The sequence below is a fragment of the Mesoplodon mirus genome (genome assembly GCF_964341445.2).
Source record: "Mesoplodon mirus genome assembly, chromosome: 18".
Lineage (NCBI taxonomy): Eukaryota > Metazoa > Chordata > Mammalia > Artiodactyla > Ziphiidae > Mesoplodon > Mesoplodon mirus.
Genome location: NC_138994.1, coordinates 38554882 through 38577847, shown reverse-complemented (window position 1 = coordinate 38577847; position 22966 = coordinate 38554882). Strand labels below are relative to the sequence as shown.

General features: G+C 53.6%; 1 protein-coding gene across 6 annotated transcripts; it reads left to right on the top strand.

Annotated features, from left to right (window-relative positions):
• Positions 1-3128: 3128 nt before the first annotated feature.
• On the top strand, positions 3129-20488 carry FLCN (folliculin). Of its 6 annotated transcripts, none has more exons than XM_082604981.1 (12): positions 3129-3352; positions 7575-7850; positions 9346-9492; positions 10435-10656; positions 11504-11664; positions 13036-13127; positions 14606-14796; positions 16189-16302; positions 17063-17186; positions 18205-18336; positions 18451-18556; positions 19217-20488. In XM_082604981.1, exons 2-12 carry the CDS (start codon positions 7602-7604, stop codon positions 19416-19418), a joined length of 1740 nt encoding a protein of 579 aa, XP_082461107.1. In that variant the 5' UTR covers positions 3129-3352; positions 7575-7601; the 3' UTR covers positions 19419-20488. The 6 variants fall into 6 exon arrangements, with proteins under 6 accessions (XP_082461107.1, XP_082461104.1, XP_082461103.1 ...); XM_082604978.1 differs by having other exon boundaries at positions 3277-3352; positions 7578-7850; XM_082604977.1 differs by lacking the exon at positions 3129-3352 and adding an exon at positions 3404-3495.
• The last annotated feature ends 2478 nt before the right edge of the window (positions 20489-22966 follow it).

The window sequence follows — 22966 nt, the reverse complement described above, 5'->3', positions numbered from 1 at the left end:
CAGATAAACGAGAATAACTGATCACCCTCAGAATTCAGTACTTGCCTTATATGTGTTTCTATTTGTATCGGTGCCCAGTGGAAACCTCCCCCCGCCGCTCCCCTCAAAGGGACAGTATTCAGCTTCTAGTCCTGACTTTATTAGGTGAGTATGCTTGGTCTGCGAGGTCTACAGTTTGAGATATACCAGTATAAGGTATTCTTTAAAGAAACATCTGGTTGCATGTTTTTGAAATGACAGTAGATGTTTTCTGAGCCAAAGAATGGTACTAAATAGGCAATAATGGAATTTTTCTGGCCTGCATGGAAGGCACCTTCTTTACTTTGTTTAGTATATCAGAATCCCAAACAAAGCTGGATAATAGAACATTCCTGGGAAGAATCCTAACTAGCCTTAGTAACAGGATATAATAATGCCTGTGTCATCTAACCAGGGACAAATGCTTTTACTTTTCCAGTAGATAATTTAGCAGAGGGTCTTATAAAGCTCTCAGCTTTGTAAGCGTGGCGTTCGCAGGTGGACCGTCCTTGTTCACATTCCCTCCTCTGCCTACGCCAATGGTCAACTTGTGTTCTCATCCTCTTCTATTACTTGCTTTTCAAAGATGCAGTTTTGGATTTGTAAATTCTAAGTTTCTGGGTTGCAGCTTGAAACAGTAGCCAATTTGTAGAAAACTGTTATTTGCATGTAAGCCTGAGCGGTTGCAAAGGGCCCAGAGAAAATAAATGACAGGGTAAATCAGATACTTGTGAATGGGGAGATATGATGGCTACTCTTTTTAGGCAGTTAAATTACTTAACGGTGGTGCACAAAGACAAAATCCTATCTGTATCCTGTTCTAAAATCAAAAGCTGAAACCAGAGAACTTTTGCTAATTGTAAAAGGCATTTAATAAGCCTGTATCCATAATGGACTGTTAAAGTTTATTATTAGACTAAAAATTAGCTGCTTGGGGTTTAAGAAGCAGCTAGTATTAGATTAAAACACAAGCAAGCTATCAGTTGAATTCTAATTGGGGAGGAGAATTAATTTTTTTAAAGTTTTCTGAAGGTGCTGTGATAAAAAATGCAAAATAAACACTAGGTTTTTTTTTTTTTTTTTTTTAAGAGATAATATTGGACGACTAGTAATTCTTGCCTTGCAACTGGCCGGACACGTTATACGCAGAGTTGACTGTCTAATATCCCAAAACCTCAACGTGATATACAAGTCCTGCACGAGTTCTCCTTCTGAAATATTACCCATTACTTGCTTGCTGCCGTTCAGCAGCTGGTCAGACTCCCAAACTGTTACACATATCTAAAAACCCAGGGAATGTTGTCTTGGTTGCTGCAAGAAATGAAAGCTGGGATTATTATTTATTCTTATAACAGGGAACCTATTATAGTACCCTTAAAATAATGACATGATTAAAAGTATTAGATCCAATTTGCCTACAAATAAAATATACCTGTTCTTTCTGAAACTGAAAACTAATTCAGGGACATGGTGGTTTTGACTCGGAGATAAAGCCCAGCTGTATTCTATAGCTACACAAGGGCATATGTTAGGGAGAGTGCACCTGAAAACCTCACAGGACATTTTCACAGTGAGACTTTTCCTTTTTTCTCTTCACTTGGCTCTGTGGTCTTGGCAACTGGCATCCGTGAAGCACCCCGTCAGTCTGGATGCTCAGTTGTCAATACATCCCCAGTAAAGCCCCTTCGTTTGGCAGTAGGAAGGCAGAAAAGTATCAAGAAATCTTTAATTCTGATTGAGCCCATTTCAGTGATGGAAAAACATGTTCTGGACTGTAAATGCCAGGCAAGGGTACATCCAACACTTCTGGTAACATTTCTTAAGATTCCTGTTATGGGATAGAAGCTCTGAGTTTAGCATGGTATTTCATTTAGTTGAGCATTATTGGGGATTATTGTCACCTATACTTTGTGAACATTGCTGCTGAGTTTTGATCGCCTTTCCCACTGATAAGGTGGGTTACATTTTCTGACCTCTGAGATGTCTCTTTTGTTGAATGTCCCTAAAAGTTTATCCTCTTTGAGTCAGTTTAATTAACCCTTGGTACAATTCACTAATTCAAGGAATTGGCGTGTAGTTGTTACTTTTAAACAGATTTATAGATTTATTTGAGAAAGCACCTCCAAAAGTGGTGCTGGGAAAGATATTAATGGAATAAATGGGGTCGAGCTGCCGTCGAATGCGCGTTGAGTTTTATTGAAAATGTCAGTGGTTGAATAAACCTTCCCTCACTTGGGACCTCCATTAGCCTATCATCATGGAAATAAAGATAATCTGAGCAAGATGGTGTCCTCCAGTGACAAACTGAGGAAATTAATTCCTGGAATTAAAGTTACAAAATGAAAAAGCAATTTTTTTCTTGGCTTAAAACTTGACTAACCAATGTTTCAAAAACACCTACCACTAAGAGAAAATGGGAAATAACAAGATTACAGTTGTTGGAAATGTTTTCTTTTACAAATTAGAAAGGCACAGACATAGTAGGAGGCTGCAAACATTTCTGGAACCTTTCCACTAAGGCTTTCAAAGAGCATTTGGCAAACTCAGTAAAATTCAAGAGCCAGAGACAAGCGGTCCCGCAAGTCAACCCCCGGCCCTCGGCCACGTCACATCACGCCCTGAGGGCTTTCGGACTGATCTCTAAGTACACAGGCTGAATAAAAGGCGCCCACGTTCAAGAAGATTATCACTCGATAACTACGTTTTTTTAAAAAACTTGACGCGCGGCTCGGTAGGGAAGAGAGGGAGCCAGTCGCGCATGCGCACCCCCGCCCCACCTTCCCCGGCGTCGCGCAGTTCGTGCGTCACCGGGCGACCGCCTCCCGCCCCGCCCTCTGCCCGCACGCTCCACCGAAGACTGGTTCCATCGGAAATTTAATGAAAACTAACGGTGAAACCAAAAGGAATTACAGCGTCCTTTATAACGTCGAGACGTTCTCTTTCTTTCTTCCTTCGGTGTGGACTGGGAGTCCTGGGATAGATATATTTTTCCTCAAATCTCTTAAAAAAACTTTTTTTAATTAAAGCATCCTTCCCCTCTCCTGGAATGGTTTCCTCCGCCGCCCCCGCACGCGCGGGCGGAACCACTCCGGGCTTCTCGGTGGGGGCACGGGCTGGGGCGGCGGAGGGAGTCGGGCAGCCGCTGCAGCGTTCCGCCGGACTTTGGAGCTGCCGGGCTCGTGCTGTCTTCGGGCTGCGAGTCTGGCGGGGCTCCGCGCGCCTCGCGGGGTGGGGGCGTCGGACGGCGCGCTCCCCCTCCTCGGCCCGGGCGGTGGTACCTCCCGGCCGAGTCACGCGCCCCGAGGCGGGCGCGGCGGATCTGTTAGGGTACACGGTGAGAGGAGCCACTCCGCATTCCCGGAGGGAGGCCGAGGGTGTGGGGAGGCGGGGGGGCCGGAGACCCAGGAGGGGGGCGCGGCGCGACGCGACGCGACGCGATCTGGAGCTTGGAGCCAGGGCGGCTCCCCGGCCTGTCCGGTCAGTCGGGCCGCGCGGTCCAGGGCGACGGGGGCCGAGCCCGCTGGCCGGGCTGAGGGGCGGGGTGGCAGGGTCCGGCGACCCTGGAGCTGAGGGGGCGACCAGTATGGCGGGTGCGGTCGGGCGCGGCCTGGTTGCGGAAGGGGTGGGTCGCGGCGGCTGGAGGCACTGGGTCCCCAGCGCGAGGATACTTGGCAGCCCTGCGGGGGCCCTCGGAGTGGCCGGGGGACCCGGGTCTCCGAGAGGACATGCTGAGGCGCCAGGTTACCAGTGGTTGAGTGACAGTGGCGCGACGCCGCGGTACCTTCGGGTGTCACATGCCTGTCCCCCGTGCACGAGGCCGGGCCGCCGTCGGGGAGCTGCAGCGTGTCTGATGCGGGTCGAGAGCTGCCGTGCTCAGCGCATCCTTAACCCTCCGTGGTCCTCGGGCGGACCGTAGTGGGGTAGAGGGACTCGGGCCAGGGTGCACCGCGGGAGGGGGTCGTGCCCACGTCACTGTCGCGATGGGAGGGGGCGTGGACAGGACCCTACCCTTCAAGGTGTAATGTTGAGCCTGTCGGGCGGAGGAGGGTTTCTGCCTCTTGGTTTCTGGAAGGCTGGTTGGAAAGGAAGGACTGCTGGGCATCCGGTAGAGAGAGATTGGAATCGGACAGTGAGTGGAGACCCGGCCTCATGCTGCCCTAGTTCGGGTGCCACGGGCCATCGTTCCCTCCCAGACCTGTGGGGCTCAGCTTTAGGCTGGTGCCGAGAGAGGTATTTGGACCTGTCACAGGTCACCTGGCTGCTCTGGGCTGGAGACAGACGTTTTTCCGCGTGCGTAGGTCTGGAGAGCTGTTTTATCTAGGCTGTGGCACCCCTGATCCCAATAGTAAGAACTCTTGTCAGACAGGAGCGCTTCCCATTTAAAACAAAGTAAGAGTAGCCTGGCGCACTTTGATCCTGGATGCTGGGAAGTAGCTTAGCAACATCACCTCTGCTCTCTCCTTCCCACGTAAGGGTGGGCCTGTGGCCGGAAGGGTTAAACGGACATGATGTGGCTGCTGCCCCCTTATTACCAAGAGCAGGAAGGATGAGGACTTTGTATTTTTAAATATCTTATGTTTTATATAGACATTTACATATAAGTATCTGTATCACGAGGGCTCCTTTATGAAACATTGCTGTAGACTTTGACCACAACGTCAGCTTTCTGTCGCCCGCTGCTTACAAGGCAAGTGGGCTGCTGAATCGTTCACAACCACGTCCTCTGTGTGATGTCCTCATTTGAGATTGGCTGTGAGCTGCTTGCATTTTTCCCCCCATGCCCACTGCTCTTAGAATTGGCTCTGACTTTTTTTCCTTATCTAGAAAGCGTCAGTCTTAGAGCTGAGGTATTGACCACCGTTGCACTGCCTGACTCGTTTGGAAATGGCCTTGCTGGCTGTCACCTGGGCGGGGTGGTGGCTGTGTGGTCCTGCTGAGTATAGAGGTTTGTGTTGACATCATCCACGAGCATTCCCCTTCCTGTGGCAACAACTGTCCTCTCTCCAGGCAGCTCCTAAATTCACTTGTCTACCACCCGTCAGTTTGGTGCCCGCTGTGTGTCGGGAACTGAGACAGTGATGGTTGGTTGTGAGCACTGCGGAGGGCCCTCTCTGAGCACGGGGCATGCAGGGAGGGGAGGTGAGGAGGAGTGAGCCGCTGGAGGTCTGGGGGCAGCGTTCTGGGCCTTTCTCACCAGCCCTGCCCTCTTGGTCCCTGCTGTTCAGAATCTCCATGGAACTCAAGGTCTTCCAGCTAAATGTCCTCCTGTCTTAAGCTGTCTTCTGTCCCACTGCTCAGCTCCCTCCGGGAGCCCTCCGTGCCCTGGCTCGCCATGGCTTCCAGCTGCCCCTCCCGTCCCCTGTCTGACCCCCAGATGTCTCTTTTGGGTTGGCCTCTGCCGCTCCTACTGACCCTCGCGCTCTAGCCTGTGCCGGGCAGGTGGGCGGCCCACGTCAGCTGAGTGGTTGACCGCAGACATCGGGTGGTGGCAGAGCGAGCAGGCGGGTAGAGAAGTGGCTCCGAGTGCGGCCGCCAGCGGGAGCCCTCTCGAGGGCCCGTGGAGGGACCCGCCGGGCCCGGTGGGCGAGGGTGCCACTCCCGGGACCCGCTCTGCGGACTCCCCGCGCCCGCCGTGTGTGTTCACACTGTCTGCTCTCTTGCCTCTGTCTTCTGGGTTCAGCGTCCCAAGCAGGTGCCTCTGACTGGCCAGGCCACGCTCAGGCCTGCGCCTGCCGACCAGGGGGTGAGCACAGAGCATGTCTGACCTTTGATTCTGTAATGGGGGTGGCGTTCTCCAGAGAGAAGAGGGCTTGGACCCTGCTGGTGTCCACTAAGTCAGACATCGGTAGCTGGAATTGCCCTTCACCGTTTTGAGCACCGCTGTCCAAGAGAACTTTCTGTGGTGGTGGAAATGTCCCTCCCACGGTCTGTGCTGTCCTTTTAAAATGGTGGCCGGTGAGACAGGAAGGGGGCTCTTCATCGTCGTTAGTTCGGATCTGAGCTGCCACATGTGGCTCCCAGGTACTGTCTTGGCTGCTGTGGTCTGGAGAAGACTTGTTCCCACTTTAGCCTGGCTCCCAGGCCTGCTGTGTCCCACGTGTCATGTCGACTGGGCTGTCACTGTCCCGCCTCTGTTTCTCCACTACTTGCTGGAGCCCAGTGGACAGACACCCCGCCTTTAAGGTTTCCCCGCAGAGGGCACGTGCGCCTGCATCCCCACCACGCCCCCCACCCCACCCCACCGCCCTCTGCTGCCCTCCTCCAGGGCGATTTTGCTCACGTGGTCTCCGGAGTGATCCTAGACTTCACCTCACTGCCTGTCCTCCTTTGTCGCCTTGACCAACTCTTCCTCCCTCCCATGTCTGAGCTCTGGGGCCCAGGTGCCCCAGCCCTGACTGCCGCACTCCCATGTCCCATGGCCTGTCGCCATCATCTCCACTGCAGGCTTAGTAGGCGCTGCTGTTGGCCGCCTTCTCCCATCCCCCACGTACCCTGCTTCCTTCTGGGTGCTCTACAGTCCGCCCGTGAGCAGCGTCTGCATATCTCTCTGGGACACAGTCACGCTCTGACGGTCCTCAGCGCCTTCCCCCGCCCTCCCTGGCCCAGGCCAGCTGGCTTCCCTGCGTCCACCCTGGCTCCTGCACAGTGGCCGGAACGATCTTTTAAAATAACATTCTAATTCATTGTGTTTCTTATCAGAACCCACCAGAGGTTCTCTAATCTTTGAAGAAAAGTTCTAGGTCTTACCATGGCCTAGAAGGGCCCCTAAAATCCACCTCCTGCTTGTCTTCTGCCCTCACCCCCCAGCTCTGCAGACATTCAGACCCCGTCACGGCCCCTCCTCAGCCCCCGTGGTGCCCTCTGTTCCTTCAGTTGTCACCTGGGAGCCCTTTTGTCCGAAACTACATCCCACCTCCTCCAGTGTTTCTCTGCCCTGGACCCCTGTCCTTGGGTCCCTAATGCGGTCACCGCACGAGAGGAAGCGGTGTGCCGCGTGTCCCTGCCCTCCTGGAGGGTGAGCTCCGTGACGCAGCATCACGTCACCTGCAACGTCGCCCGGCACACGGGAGCCGCCCCACTGCTGTCCGCGGAACGGATGCCCCCGGGCAGCGGCGTGTGTGTGTGTGTGTGTGTGTCTTTGTCTTTGTGTGTGTGTGTGTCTGTGTCTGTGTGTATCTGTGTGTGTCTGTGTGTCTGTGTCTCTGTGTCTGTGTGTCTTTCTGTGTCTGTGTGTGTGTGTGTCTGTGTGTGTCCCCATGTGTCCCCATCTGCCCACCTCGTGGCCCCGCCGCACGGTCCTGACTGAAGGGTTTCTGTGTGATCCCGTGTCATGTTTCCCCTCCTCTTTGTCCTAACTCCTTGTGGGCAGGGACGGTGTCTGCTTTGTGTCCCCTGCAGCCGATGCAGTGCTGGCCCAGAGTGGGTGCTGGGCAGTGCTGCCTGGCTGGGTGACCTGCCTCTGCTGGACAGAAGCCCGTTGAGGACAGCAGAGGTTGCTGGGCTCCGGAGCCGGCAGTTTCTGGGGCCAACTCATGGCATTTCCCTCCTCTCCCCAGCAGACCTGGCACAGTCTCCAGGGCACCATGAATGCCATTGTCGCGCTCTGTCACTTCTGCGAGCTCCACGGTCCCCGCACGCTCTTCTGCACGGAGGTCCTGCACGCCCCGCTTCCGCAAGGGGCGGGGAGTGGGGACGGCCCCGGCCGGGGCGAGCATGCTGAGGAGGAGGAGGGCGGCATCCAGATGAGCAGCCGCATCCGTGCCCACAGCCCGGCGGAAGGGGCCAGCGCGGAGTCCAGCAGCCCGGGACCCAAGAAGTCGGACATGTGCGAGGCCAGTGTCTCCTGGGGCGTTGGGGGTATTTCTTCTCCGCCGGGGCTCGGGCTTGACCTCCTGGGGGTGGACAGGAGGCAGCATGCCGTGGACGTGGCCTCACGGGCGTGGGCCATGTGGTGTGCGCTTGCTGCTTTCCTTCCCTCTGGTCCTTTCCCTTCGTCCCAGCTTTAGCTTTTTCAAACCACTCTGGGCCAGCCAACGCTGGCCACCACCATGGGGCCTGCCCTTCCAGCCTCGCCTCGCTCACTCGTGTCCATGCGCTGCCTTCTCGACTCCCGTCCCCTCAGTCTGGCGTCCTCCTCGCGGGCACCCTGCCCGCTTCGTGAGCTCTGGGGGATGGAGGTTAGGTCCCCGCACCAGGCCGCTTCTTCACGTGGAGCTCTGGGTCGGGACTGGAAATCAGGGTGGCGTTGGACCTGTCACTACAGGGTGGACAGAAATGCAGCCGTGTTAGCTTGGTTCCACTGAGAAGCAGTCGGTGAGCTCGAGCTTGACTGATTGATTTTGAGGGTTCCAGGGCGGGGAGCAGAGGTGGGGAGGGCCCTCCGCTGTGAATGGCCGCTGCCTGTGATGGAGAGGCCGGCAGGAAGGAGGCCTGGGCAGTGGGGGCCTTGGGGGCGGGTCCTTGAGCTGGAACGGCCTTGGGAGGTGTCCTGCATTGCCCAGGGAGGGGCTGGCTCCGGGGCCTCTGTGCGCAGTCCCAGGTTGGGGGCTGCCACCGGGGCGCACAGCCTTGGCGCCAACATGACAGTGGCTTCAGGGGGCAGCAGCCAGTGCCGCCGGTCCAGTCCCTTCCCCATGGCAGGGGGTCTGAGCATGTGTTCTCAGGCAGCCACGCCAGTGCCAGAGTGTGGCAGCCTCCCTTGGCACGAGGTCCCTGCCAAGTGGTTGTGCCCGGATCGAGGACGGAGGCTCCGGGCCTTAGTTTTGCCGCCTGTGAGGTGGGGATTCTCCCGGTAACTGTCTCACAGGTTTGCTCCTTGGATTAGGTGAGGTGATGGGTACAGAGCTCTTCGGGGTCCCTGCTGCGTAAGTGCCAGTAGAGGAGGTCCAGTGATCTCCGTGCTCAGTAGATTCGATGCTCTCTGACGACCTTTGTGATGTGTGCATCCTGACTTTCCTACTCGGGAAACACAGAAATCCCCAGTCAAGTATAACTCTAGGAGCCGGGTTTTTTTTTTTTTTGTGTGTGGTACGCGGGCCTCTCACTGTTGTGGCCTCTCCTGTTGTGGAGCACAGGCTCCGGACGCGCAGGCTCAGCGGCCATGGCTCACGGGCCCAGCCGCTCCGTGGCATGCAGGATCCTCCTGGACCGAGGCACGAACCCGTGTCCCTTGCATCGGCAGGCGGACTCTCAACCACTGCGCCACCAGGGAAGCCCCGGAGCCGGTTGTTTTTATGCGAAACAGATTGAATTTTCTGCTTGAGATTTGCATAAGAGTCAGCAAGCATGTTGCTGGCTAACTGGTTTTCTTTTCTTTCTCGTGGGCAGGGCTGCCGGTCACTTGCTGCAGGGCATCCTGGGTACATCAGCCATGACAAGGAGACCTCGATCAAGTACGTCAGTCACCAGCACCCCAACCACCCCCAGCTCTTCAGCATCGTCCGCCAGGCCTGTGTGCGGAGCCTGAGCTGTGAGGTGAGCACCCGTGACCCGGGACCTCTGCTAGAGTCGCTCACGTGCACGCCAGCACGTCCTGAGCAAGCTCCGTGTCGGTTATGGGAAGGAGGGCAGACGGCAGCCCGGAGACGGCTGGGCAGGTCCCGGAGTGAGTCACGTTGCACCCTGGTTCGTTGCTAACTTACCATTTTAAGCGCCAGGCTTTCATTATTCGTTCTTCGTGGACGTGTTGCTAAGGTGTGAAGTGTTTGCAGGTGTGTGGCTCCCGTCAGATGTCACCTTCTTGTCGTCTCTGTCACGTCAGAGCCTCAGTGCTCATCACGTGCTCTCTGAGCCCACCGACGCCTGAGTCTGTGTTTCTAAGACAAGTGGTTGCCGTTGTCGAGGTGTCTTAGCTTCTGTGTTTTTGTCACAGAGAGTCCACAGTCTAGTCGCTCACGCTTCCTGTCACTGCCCCACTTGATGGTCCTCACTCATTGCTGCCATGTGCCCGCCTGGCTGTGTCCCTGCTGGTGGGCAGCTGATCGTGTCTGGTGGGGTTGTGTGTGAGGGAGACCCAGGTTCTCTCCTACACGTAACAGATGCAGATTTTTTATTACGTGGACTCTGCAGTGGCTGTTTTGACTTGCCAGTTCTCTGGTATATTCCAGGTGGGTGATGTTGGCAAAGCTGAGCCTGGGGTAGATGTAATACTTGTATACGAGTCATTTATGACTCAAGGTAAGAAAAATTAACGAACCTACTCTACTGGTCCTTGGGTTTCATGGTAACGAACGTTCTCTTTAGGAAGTTTGGTCACAGGAGAGATGAAAGCAGAGTTTTCCTTTCTCATCCGTGCCCTTTCCGCTCTCCCTGTAATTGATGCTGATTAATTAGCGCAGAAAGAAAAGTGAGCAGGAGGGTTTGACTGCTGCAGCGTGCAGAGGGCGGTGTCCTGGAGCGGCTGTCCTTGTGTCCCAGGTGTGCCCCGGCCGCGAGGGCCCCATCTTTTTTGGGGACGAGCAGCACGGCTTTGTGTTCAGCCACACGTTCTTCATCAAGGACAGCCTGGCCCGGGGCTTCCAGCGCTGGTACAGCATCATCGCCATCATGATGGACCGCATCTACCTCATCAACTCCTGGCCCTTCCTGCTGGGCAAGATCCGTGGGATCATCGACGAGCTCCAGGGCAAGGCGCTCAAGGTGGCCCCGAGGCAGGGCAATGGGTGGCGGGGAGGGAGGGCTCTGTGCGAGGGGCCAGGAGCAGGGCAGCGTTCCTGACTGGGAGTCCCCTGGCCGCCGTGGAGTTGGAGTCGCGGCGATCAGCCCGGGGTCAGCCGGTCCTGCTGGCTTCAGTGTCTCTCTCAAGTCTGTCACTGTCCTGCTTCTCTTTTGGCTCTGGCTCTACTGCAGTCAGATGCCTGGTTTGATCCCTGCTGTCTCTGCTTCCTCTGACCCATCATTTCAGCAGCCTGTCCACTAATGGTGTGACAGACCCGCACCTACCATGCATCTCCAGCGACGGCCCTGCATCTCCGGGGCGGCCCAGGATAGGCCAGTGGTGCGCTGGTAGCAAACAGTGCTTAAACCCCAGCAGCTTGTTTATGTTCTGAGTCCATCACAGGCAAGCAGAGGTCTGCTTGCTGTGGTCAGGCTGGAGTGGCATTGCTGCTCAGTTGCCTGCTGGGGTGCATAGGTGGGCCTGGAGGCCTGGCTCCTCTCCCCTCCTCGCAGGAAGTGGTCACATGTCCCGCCCACACCGGGGTCTGAGCAGCGGAAGCCCCCCGTGCCTGGAAACTGGGGTGCCTGGAAAGCGCAGATGCCCCCTGAGCCCTGTCACATGCCGATGAGTCGGTGTCGGGGAGGCTGCAGGAGAGACTCCTAACTGAGCCTCTTCTCAGGTGGCTTCTGCTCCAGCTGGGGGACAAAGCTGTTCTCTTTCGGATGAGACCTGGGGCCCTCCTTTGCTCTTGGCCCAGAGAGCAGACTGGGGCCTGGGCTGCTGGCTGGTTTTTTCATTAAGGGTCTTTCCCCTTCCCCTGTGCATCAGGTGTTCGAGGCGGAGCAGTTTGGGTGCCCACAGCGTGCCCAGAGGATGAACACTGCTTTCACACCGTTCCTGCACCAAAGGAACGGCAACGCTGCCCGCTCGCTGACGTCCTTGACAAACGATGACAGCTTGTGGGCGTGCCTGCACACCTCCTTCGCCTGGTAACCAGACTTGGTCTTCTCGTGGCTGCTGGAGTGTTGGCCGGACTGTGCCCAGGTTGGGGGGGACACAGGTTGCGGGGGACAGCTGCTGACAGGTCTGTGCTCTGACGCGTGAGTCCTGAGCTGGGTTCAGTCCTTCTCGCCCCTGAGCACATGGAAGTCTCGTTAAGGCGGAGCTCACTTCCCAGCGATAATTTTAAGGTGAAGTTCCTAGACCAAGATCAGTGGTCTCTCCCTTTTTGTGAGCAGCAGTGAATGCTAGTCTCGCACAGCACTTGTGAGTCAGGACTCAGAGCGGGGGCTGAGCTGGGCCGTTCTGGCTCTGGTTCTCAGGCGGAGCTGCTGTCGTGGGAAGGCTGGGCTCCCTCAGGGCTGGCAGGTTGGTCTGGCCGTGGGTGCGGGTGATCCGGGGAGAGTGAGGTGGGCTCTGCTGGCTCTCACGACCCAGCCTTATCGGCACACAGGCCCTGCCTGCACCTGGTCTTGTTAGAAGTAGCCCAGCCTAGGCGGGAGGGGAGGGCCGGGCTCCGCCTTTGGAAGGGAGGAGTATCGACAGATTTGTGGACACACTTAGAATCCACCACAGCCTGTCCTCCGGCCACAGGTTGTCTCTGTTCCTCCCACTGCAGGATACGTTCCTTCCAAAGACCCCCCAGATTCTCATTCCTGTGCAGCATCACCTAAATCAGGTCCTGGTGTGGGTGACGTTCCTCACATGTAAATCCTTGAGTGCAGCTCTCGAGAACCTGCAAACTAAAGAGGAAAATATTTGTCACCCCCACCCGACAGACAGTTCCTCTTGTCTTTTAGAAATTATTTTAATTTGGGAAATTTTCAGACAGACCCAAGGTATGATACTACAAGGAACTGCACACCCTCCTACTTCAGCAGTTAGCGACATTTTACTGCTTTTTCATCTGTCCTTCACTTTTTTTTTTTCTGGAATGTTTTTTAAAGCAAATCTTAGTTGTATCACTTCAACCATAAACCCATTATCACATCCAACAAAATGGACTCATTGCTTAGCATCATCCAGCCCAGTCCACGTTCACTTTTCCTGCTTTGCCTCAGAGTCGACTCTGGCATTGGGACCAGCGCTCCACCCCACAGGGCGCGGATCGTGCCAGGCCTCTTAGTCTAGAGCAGCGCCTCGTGCACCTCTGCCCCAGCCTCCCTGCCTTTTGTTGGAGGCCTGGGCTGTGCGTCCTGTGGGAACCCCTCTGTCTGATCGAATCCTCGTGGTGGTACTCAACTCGTTCTTTTATGCCCATGTTTTCTGTTAACCAGTCATTAGCTCAAGAGGGTTGATTGGCTTCGGGTCTAGTTTTCCTTTTGGCGAGAACACTGCATAGGTGGCACTTTGTTTCCCAGGCTCCTAAAGGCGTGCGGCAGCCGGCTGACTGAGAAGCTCCTGGAAGGCGCGCCCACTGAGGACACCTTGGTCCAGATGGAGCAGCTTGCGGGTGAGCTGGGAGGTGCTCGAGCCTCTGCCGGCGGTGGCCTGGGGTCGTTCCGCGCTCAGCTCCCCTCTCCTCCATCCCAGCAGAGAGAGCTGACGGAGCGGACCCCAGAAGCAGCGTCTGCAAAAGCTGGCCCTTTGCTTTTCGTGGTTTTATTGTGGTTTCCTGCCTCATCTTCCTTGACAGTCACGTGTAAGAGTCTGTCCGGGCAGGTTGGGAAAGACCACCCCAGGGGCTGTCGCTCTGGAGAGGTGGGTCGAGTGAGGCTTTTGTGTCCCTGTTGTACAAGAAGCACTTACTCGACCTGTCTGGATGGGGACCTGCTCTCTGCTCGTCAGCAGTAAAATGTTGTCCTTCAGTTGGACCCGAGGTTTTCATCAGCGCGGTGGTTCCCAAGCCTCCTGGTAACTGGGCCGCCCTCCCTAGGTTTGCAATCAGATCTCCACATCTGGGTGTTCTAAGTAACTGCCCAGGGGAGTCTGGGAGTCTGCTTTTCTTTTGGAGATGATTGGATTTTCAGTGACGTAGGTCCAGGATCTCAAATGTGGGGTGGGGTGAACGAGACTCATGATGCGTCTTGTGTGTCCTCTGTTACAACGTGCTTCTTTTTGCAAATGATTGACCGTAACAAGCTGGAGCTGTTTCGAGCTTGTTCCTGTCATCCGGTGACCTGCACCTGAGCAGGCTTCCCTGCGAAGGGGAGGGCGGGCGGGTTCATCAAGGCAGGGCTCGCTCAGAGAAGACGGAAGCGCGGTCCACTTCCGCGCCCTCACGGTACGGTTGGCCCGGAACCATTTATCATAGCGATTACAGGTGTCTAGGTTAGTGAAGGTGGCACGGGCAGTCTGCTGGTGAGACTTATTTGCATGGAGAGCCGAGTGTGTCAGGAGAGAGAGAAGTGCAGGCATGCAGTGCTCACTGTCATGTCTTGGATTGTATTTTGGTCACAAGATGAGCATGGGGTTCAGAGCACACACTGCAGCTTGTACAGACCTGCCTTCAGCTCCGGGCTCCAAGATGTGTGTGTTCTGTGTGCACAGCAAGGCCCCTTCACTCGAGCTGTGCAGTGAGGAGGCTGCATTCCTGGGGTTGTCGTGATGATGCATTGAGATAGCAGATAGTCCTTTCTGTAAGACAGGGAGAACAGTACTGACCCAGGGCAGGCAAGAGGATTAAAGGACAGAACGTGTGGACATCTTTAGGGGAGCGCCCACACACTGTTAGCGTCCTTATCGTTGACTTGACTTTTCCAACCAGCAGTGGACAGAACATAGCAGACTGAGCGCTCCTGGCCCACCCCAGGACTCCAGTGGCAGCAGGTAGAGTAGACAACTGGTCCGAACCAGAAATCAGTAGCCTTCTGACCGGTTTAACCACGAGATGCCTTGGGCTGAAGTGGTCGTGTGCAAAGACTCGCATCCAGAGAACGAAGGAATCTAGGGACGCACATTTCGTAACTGAATTTGTTGTCTGTCTTGCAGACTTGGAAGAGGAATCAGAAAGCTGGGGCAACTCTGAGGCTGAAGAGGAGGAGAAAGCCCCTGTCTTGCCGGAGGGGGCCGAGGGACGGGAGCTGACCAAGTGCCCAACGGATTCGTCCTTGCTCTCAGACTGTGGAAACTGGCAGCCCCGAAAGCTCTCTGTCTTTAAATCCCTTCGGCACATGAGGCAGGTAGGCGGTAGAGGGGTAGAGCCTGGACCAGAAACTCAGGAGAAGAGCCCCATCCTCTCCTTCCGGCTCATCTCCATCCAGCACACCTTGTCCTTTGGGTCTCTTGTGTTCAGGAGTGACCAAGAACCTTCTTGGTGGGTGGCTGTAGATGACAGGGGGCATCTGGGGTGTCTTAGCCCCAGGCTCGGTGAGGATGGAGGGGCTTTCTCTAAAGAAAGGCCCAACGGTTGGCTTCTCATGGTTCTCTAATCTTGTCATTCTGGAACCTTCTAAAGGAATTGAACAGCATTGTTGGTTTGCACACAGCGTAGATGCTTTGCAAATTGAAAACAGTGCCCTTTCTTACAAAGAACTGGAAACAACCTGAACGTGCGACCCTAGGAGTTGCATCCGAGCAAGGGCCGGTTGTTCGCTAGGAGCCGCAGGAGCCTGCACCGCGGGGGTGGGGGTGGGGGCGCAGCTCGCCACATGGGAGGGCAGCAGGAGTGACTGCCAAATCACAAAGCAGGCTGGCCTTTCGTAGACCCTCTCTCTGTTTACTTTTACATTGAGCATGAATTCTGTCAGAAAACAGTTATTTTTATTTTGGAAAATGAAGTAAAGCCTGGTTTACCGGCAGGTGTTCTGTGGGGCTTTGGGGTGAAAACCATTCATTTAAATCGTCCTTGATTTGGCCACAGTCCTTGTTGATTACAGTAGGTTACAGCTAATGTGGATTACAGTTGGAGAGGATCTTGAATCCCACCGGAGGTGGAGTCCTCGGGGGCTGGTAGGGTTGGTGAAAGGCAGTGCCACAGCCTCCTCTTGTTTTCTGGCCATGTTCACAAGCCCTAAGACAACAGGCTGAGCTCTTCTGAAACGTCAGTGCCATGGAGTTAATTAGAGCTGGTTAAAGCAGGATAAAAACAGGACAGATGAGGAAATCACAGCCCCTAGATTGAGAGACTCACAGCCCCAGAGGACATGGTTAGAGGCTGGGGCTCCGGACATGGATCCGCTCAGCGGGGCAGCCTTGGGCTTCCGGCATCAAGACCGAGCTCTTCCTTGGTGCTGAAGACTCACAACCCTGGCTCTCTTTCGAGTGGTTAGGCCAAAGTTAAGGGTGTAGAGAGAGCGTACATGTTGCAAAGAGCTAATACTTTATCTGCTTCAAATCTTTAAAAGTAGAATTGGGGAAAAGATCTTGAAGTGTACAAGAGCTCTGGGGTCGGACCTTCAGGTGTGAGCACGGGGCCATCCCTCCTCCTGGTTTCGGGCAAGTCACCCAGCCTCCCCGAGAAGATAGGTGACTTCCTCTCTCCTGCCCGTCTTCCTTCACTCTACAGAGAAAGTTTCTAGACGAACACACAAATAACTTCCTCTGGACAGAAAGCAGTGCACCGTGTTTTTCAGGTCCTGGGTGCCCCATCTTTCCGCACACTGGCCTGGCACGTCCTCATGGGGAACCAGGTGATCTGGAAAAGTAGAGATGCAGACCTTGTCCATTCGGCCTTTGAAGTTCTTCGGGTGAGAGGATCTTCTTTCTTTTGTGTTTTGTGGCAGGATGGTACTGGCCTAGTGGGTTTTTAAAAAATCTGTTAAGATGTGTCAGAGACTCGTTGCAGAGGTTCATTCCTGAACCTAAGATCTGTGTGTTTTTCTCCACTGTTAAAAATGGTATTCATCTGTGCTTTCACTGCCGAGGACCCAGGTTCTATCCCTGGTCAGGGAACTAAGATCCTACAGGCTGCGCAGCGCAGCCAAAAAAAAATGAAAGAAAAAAAAAGGTAGTCGTTTTTGGCTTTCATTTTGAGCAAGGAGTCTATGCTGTTCTGACAGACTGATCACTCTCTCATCCGCCCTTCCCCAAGCCCCGCATCCCTTTGAGAAGCCACCTGTGCCACAGAGGCGGGCCTGGGTCCCCACGTGGTCCTCTGCACAGAGCCTGATCGATGGGCTGGCTGGAGTGCACATGTGGCGTGCTGTCTCCGTCCCACAGGTGTAGGGGGTGCCAAGGCCCAGGTCCGGCTCTGAGCATGTGTGCATGCCAGCCCTCTGCCTGGGCCCATGAAGGCACAAGATGAAACAATCTCTCAGACAACTTAGAATCCCTTTGGTGGGTGAGGGAAGAGACAAACATCTGAGAAGTCAGAGAATGATGGAAGAGTTAACCCTGCAGAGCGGGCCGGGATGAGAGGGCTCTGGACCGAGCTGCAGGGGGCTCGTGGGGTGTGGGTGAGGGACTCGGGCGGGGCAGCACTCAGTTCTGGGTTGTTCTGTCCTTCAGACCATGCTGCCCGTGGGCTGTGTGCGCGTCATCCCTTACAGCAGCCAGTACGAGGAGGCCTACCGCTGCAACTTCCTGGGGCTCGGCCCCCACGTGCAGATCCCTCCCCATGTGCTGGCCTCAGGTGCGTGCCGCGTCGGTCTGGGCTGAGCCCCTGCACGTCAGGGCTCAGAAGTGAAACCACGTGACTGGACCTCAGCTGTGGGTTTGAGGATGATGCCTGCCGGCCTCAGGCGGGAAGATCCACGTTGCAGGACCAGCTTTCCCCATGGCATTGGCTTCTAGTGTCTGTCTTGAAGATGGGTGAGGGTTGGGCTGGGCCGCTTGCTGGGGTGTGGCTCTCTGTGGGGCAGGTCCCAGTCCTGGGGCCCTGAGGTGGCTCAGGAGGCCCACTGGACTGAACCCTCCGCCTGTGGTCTTCCTTCTTCTTTCTGTTCTCCTGTGTTTATCTGCCTTAAATCCGTCCCTGATGCTCATCAGCTCAGTGGCCTTTGCTCTGCCCCCCTCCGCCCTCAGGACTGACAAGCTTACTGCTCTAGACAGAGAGCCAGGAAGCTGATGAGCATCCCTCATTCTTGGTTTGGGGGGGTCAGGATCAGCACATCCCTTTGTGGGTGCACATCCCTGCATTTGGCACGTCTAGGCCTCCTCCAGGCACATCCGTGAGAGCGGTGGGAAGGTTGGTCACAGAGCTGTCACTTTCTCAGCAACCAGCTGGGCCATGAGTCCAAGAGGCAGCGTTCAGAACACAGGCTCTCATCTCAGAGATGGGCTTGATATTGTTACTACCACTAGCCATGCGATCTTGTGCAAGTCACTTAGCTTCTCTGAGTCTGTCTTCCCATCTGTAAAATGGGTTATGTTGTAGCGGGACCACTCTCCCAGGGCTGTTTAGTATTAGACCAATGGAGGTATACGCAGTGATTTGTAGTAATATAATACAGTGCATTATTAGTTTAACTGACTCAAAAGTGAGCCCTTAACTCTGTTCACAAGCTACCAAAGATTTTAAGTGCCAGAGTGTTCAGCTCAGGAGGCTGGAGTTTTCTCCAGATGATCTGAGATGATTGGGAGCCGCAAATGAGGGGCTTTGTCCCGGGGTGAAGAGTACTTGACGGGCAGCGTGTCTTGTGTCGCCGCAGAGTTTGCTGTGGTGGTGGAAGTGCACACGGCCGCCCGCTCCAGCCTGCACCCGGCCGGGTGTGAGGACGAGCAGTCCCTCAGCAAGCACGAGTTCGTGGTGACCAGTGGGAGTGCTGTAGTCGCAGACCGAGGTGGGTGCCGCTGAGCAGGGCTGCTCTCTCCCCAGCGAGTGGGCTGGGGGGAGGGCTGAGGCTGCCCCTGCCCTGTCCGTGCTGACCCACCCGCTGTGCCCCGCTTGTCCCCAGCTGGCCCCACCATCCTGAGTAAAGTGGAAGCGGCTTTGACCAACCAGAATCTGTCGGTGGACGTGGTCGACCAGTGCCTCGTCTGCCTCAAGGAGGAGTGGATGAAGTAAGCAGGTGCCACCTCGGCCCCTAGAGTCTGTGCTTTCAGGGGAGGGCTGGGCTGCCGGCAGCAGGAGAAGCAGGAGCCGTTGCCAGAGACAGAGGTGAGGCCGTGGCCGCTGCAGGAGGGGGTGTGGAGGAGAGGTGCAGGGCTCCACCACGTGCTGACCTGGCTGGGCGACCTGGAGCAGGTGAGCCCGCACCCCTGAGCCTCACACTGCTCTGTGCTTTCCAAGGGAGGCAGTTATTTTTGATGCTTAGTTAACTTAAGAATTGGAAGGTCAGGTAGCAGATGTTCCCTCCTTATTAAGCAAGTTACTGTATTTCCTCCCGCCTTCTTAGTAATTTTCTGTCAAATTTAATTAGTCAAACATTGTTCTGATTTCAGACGGTACAGTGGAGCTTAGGAGCCACCTGTCCCTTTTATGAATGGGAGGGACATTTGTCTTTTTAATCTCCCTGTTTGGCTGCACCAGCGTTAGCACCGGTGGGGAAATGGGAGAGCCTGGGTGCAGGCACGCACTGCCGCTCTGCCGTGCTGTCTCTCCCGTTTCAGTTCCTGCCCTGCCTGCTGAGCCGTTGCTGGTCTGGAAGCCGTTCAGGCCCCAGGACCAGAACTCTCTGACGGTTCTGCTGGAGCTGAGTGTTTGGTTTTGGTTTTCTACAGCAAAGTGAAGGTCCTCTTTAAGTTCACCAAGGTGGACAGTCGGCCCAGGGAGGACACACAGCGGCTCCTGAGTGTCCTTGGGGCGTCCGAGGAGGACAACGTGAAGCTGCTCAAGTTCTGGATGACGGGCCTGAGCAAGACCTACAAGTCGCACCTCATGTCCACCGTCCGCAGCCCCGCGGCCGTGGAACCTCGCAGCTGAGCCCGTCCTGGGACGCTGTGTCTGGGTGGGCCTCCTGGGATGTGGTGACGTCCGTCTGTGCCATGCAGCTCAGACACAGGGCTCTGGTGGCATTCTCAGGCTGTTCCTCCCGTTTCCAAGCTGCCGGCGTGAAGCTGTTTCCTAGTAAGGAATGGGGCTGAACTTTGCCCTCTGTGTGGGATGCAGGCCAGGTGTAGTTCTGGGCACCATCCCGCAAGCTATTTGAATTGCTCCAGCCCTGAAGAGGGCAATGGGAGACTTGTGACGGTTAGTCCCCTACCTTCGCGCACCCCTGGGAGAGAAGAACGTGAGGAAGGTGTGCATCTCATGCCTCTCGTGGATGCTGATCTCAAAATTTACAGGGAAACATGTCAGGCCAGCTCCACCTGGGATATCTTAGCTGCAATGTCATACCCTCTCTTGAGGCTGAACCTTTCTCTTCTGAAGTTCAGCAAGGGTTTTCCAGGTAGAGCATGCATATGTGAGTTTTGTGAATTTTCAGGTTATGTTCTGATCTGTAGTCATTGTTAGTAATCTGGTTTTAAGTTAGGGTTCTGGGAATGCCTTTTGGGGTGGAGTGGATGTTTTCCTCCTCTTTGGATCATCTGGAATTCGTGTTCTGAAGTTATCTGACGACCAAGTCTTCTGGCCATGCTCTTCTGTGGTTGCTTTGAAATTACCCTGTAGCTTGAGGACAGACCCCGATCTTTTTTACACAAAGAGGATACTTCGCTGAAATGTCAGATGGAGTCGTTTGGCCTGGCTCACTGTATGTGGAGTTGAGAAACCCATCATAGTTTTATTCCATATCACTTTGCCCTCTATTGCTTCTTTAAACGTTTACATTTGGCTGCAGTTAAGTTTCAGAGTATGGTAGTTTAAGATTGGTTCATCGTCCCTGTGTACATTTTTAATAAGGATTCATGGTTTGGAAGGATTTTCCGGTAATATTGCTGATTTGTTTTTAGTTTTTTGTGTTTAATTTATATTTAACAGGAAGACCATGTTTATATGACTAGGTATCTGTATCATGCAAGAACATTGAAATAATAAAGATATATTTTTATAAACTGTTGACTACATGGTTTTATTGGTTTGATACCTCAGATTTTCTTGGGATCAGTCATAGAAAATAATATGGTTAAAGTAACACCAATGACATAACTATTTTGGAACTCTGTACTCTACTGAAGGCTTACAGTTTCCAGGGGAAGACTTAGTAAACTGTGGTTAATTTTCAGTCAGTTTTAGCTCATAGTACAGTCGCAGGTTCCGATCTCCTACCCCCAGCCACATGGCAGGGCCGTACACGTGTTTTTGGAGCAGCTTGCAGGAACGAGGGTGGGTAGAAAGGATCCTGTCCTCTGAATATCAGGGCGCTATGCCTGATCGCTGATTGCTGCTTCTGATCAGAGTGCAGATGAAGAGGGGGCAGCCACTGTCGCTGCGCCTCCCCCTCTGGATGACAACCTCTCCCTGCTTCATTTTTGCCTTCCACCTCTCAGGAGTCAGACAATAAAGAGTAGGACACTCAAAAACAATTGCATATATGAGAAAATTTAAAAGTGACTGCACATCCAGGGAAGGGCTCAGAAAAGACCTGAGAAAAACTGAAGTTTATACCTCCAGCTGATCCCTGGCAAAGAGCCTACAACAGTAAAAATAAATAACAAACCAGTAAACACTGGGAAAGGGGGAGAATCTGATTTCCAGAGTTACGCTATTATTAGATTTAAATGTCCAGTGTTCAGCAAAAACAATAACAACAGCAACAAAATCACAAGGCATTCAAAGAAACAGGAAGGTCTGTTGAAAGGAAAAAAAGAATTCAGCAGAATCTGTCCGTGAAAAAGACTTAATGGCAGACATATTAGCCAAAGACTTTAAAGCAACTGTTAAAGATGCTCAAAGAGGGCTTCCCTGGTGGCGCAGTGGTTGGGAGTCCGCCTGCCAATGCAGGGGACACGGGTTCGTGCCCCGGTCCGGGAGGATCCCACATGCTGCGGAGCGGCTGGGCCTGTGAGCCATGGCCACTGAGCCTGCACGTCCGGAGCCTGTGCTCCGCAATGGGAGAGGCCACAACAGTGAGAGGCCCACGTACAGCAAAAAAAAAAAAAAAAAAAAAAAAAAAAAGATGCTCAAAGAACTAAAGATGTGGAGAAAGTGAAGAAAATGATGTGTGAACAAAATAAAAATATCAAAGAAAACCAAAAATATTACGGAGCCGAAAACTGTAGTAACTGAAGTGAAAAATTGACTAGAAGGCTTTAAAGACAATTTGAGCAGGCAGAAGAATCAGTGAACTTAAAGATAGGACAGTGGAAATTATTGAGGCTAAGGAACAGAGCCTAAGAGATCCATGGGACACCATTGAAAGGACCAACATATGCATTGTGGGAGCCTGAGAAGAAGAAAGAGAAAGAGGCAGAATATGTGAATAAATAATGGCTGAAAAATTTCCGAATTTCGTGAGACACATGAATATAAACATATAGGCATGCCTTAGAGATTGTGAGTTTGGTTCGAGACCACTGCAATAAAGCAAATACTGCAATTAAGTGAGTCCACACGAATTTTTGGTTTCCCATTGCATATGGAAGTTATGTTCACACTATACTGTGGTCTTTTTTTAAAAATAAATTTATTTTATTATTTATTTTTTGGCTGCATTGGATCTTTGATGCTGTGCACGGGCTTTCTCTAGTTGCGGCAAGTGGGGGGCTACTCTTCATTGTGGCGCATGGGCCTCCTTGTGGTGGCTTCACTTGTGGAGCACGGGCTCCAGGTGCACAGGCCTCAGCAGTTGTGGCACGTGGGCTCAGCAGCTGTGGCTCACGGGCTCTAGAGTGCAGGCTCAGTAGTTGTGGCGCATGGGCTTAGTTGCTCTGCAGCATGTGGGATCCTCCCGGACCAGGTCTTGAACCCATGTCCCCTGCAGTGGCAGGCGGATTCCCAACCACTGCGCCACCAGGGAAGTCCCTATACTGTGGTCTATTAAGTGTGCAATAGCATTGGCTAAAAAGAAAAAAAAAAAGTACATACTTTAATTTAAAAATACTGTCAAAAAAATCCTAACCATCATCGAGCCTTCACTGAGCTGTAGTGGTAACATCAAATATCACTGATCACGGACCACCAATTCAAATATGATAATAATGAAAAAGTTTGAAATATTGCAAGAAACACCAAAATGTGACATGAGAGACATAAAGTGAGCAAATGCTGTTGGAATGATGGTGCCAGTAGACTTGCTTGATGCAGGGTTGCCACAAACCTTCAGTCTGTAAAAAACAAAAAACAAAAAACACGGTATCTGCCAAGCACAATAAAATGAAGAATGGCCTGCACAAGAAGCTAAACAAATTCCAAGTAAGATGAACTCCAAAAGATCACAAGACATGCAGTCAAACTTTCAAAAGACAGAGGACGGACAGCAGAAGCAAGAACTACAATTCTGCAGCCTGTGGGAGGAAAACCACATTCACAGAAAGACAAAATGAAAAGGCAGAGGACTTGGTACGAGATGAAGGAACAAGATAAAACACCAG

Coding starts and splice junctions, on each gene's coding strand:
- FLCN (XM_082604981.1), top strand. CDS start 7,602: ATGAATGCCATTGTCGCGCTCTGTCACTTCTGCGAGCTCCACGGTCCC. Junction 11,665..13,035: donor CTGCACACCTCCTTCGCCTG/GTAACCAGACTT, acceptor TTTGTTTCCCAG/GCTCCTAAAGGCGTGCGGCA. Junction 14,797..16,188: donor CCCTTCGGCACATGAGGCAG/GTAGGCGGTAGA, acceptor CGTGTTTTTCAG/GTCCTGGGTGCCCCATCTTT.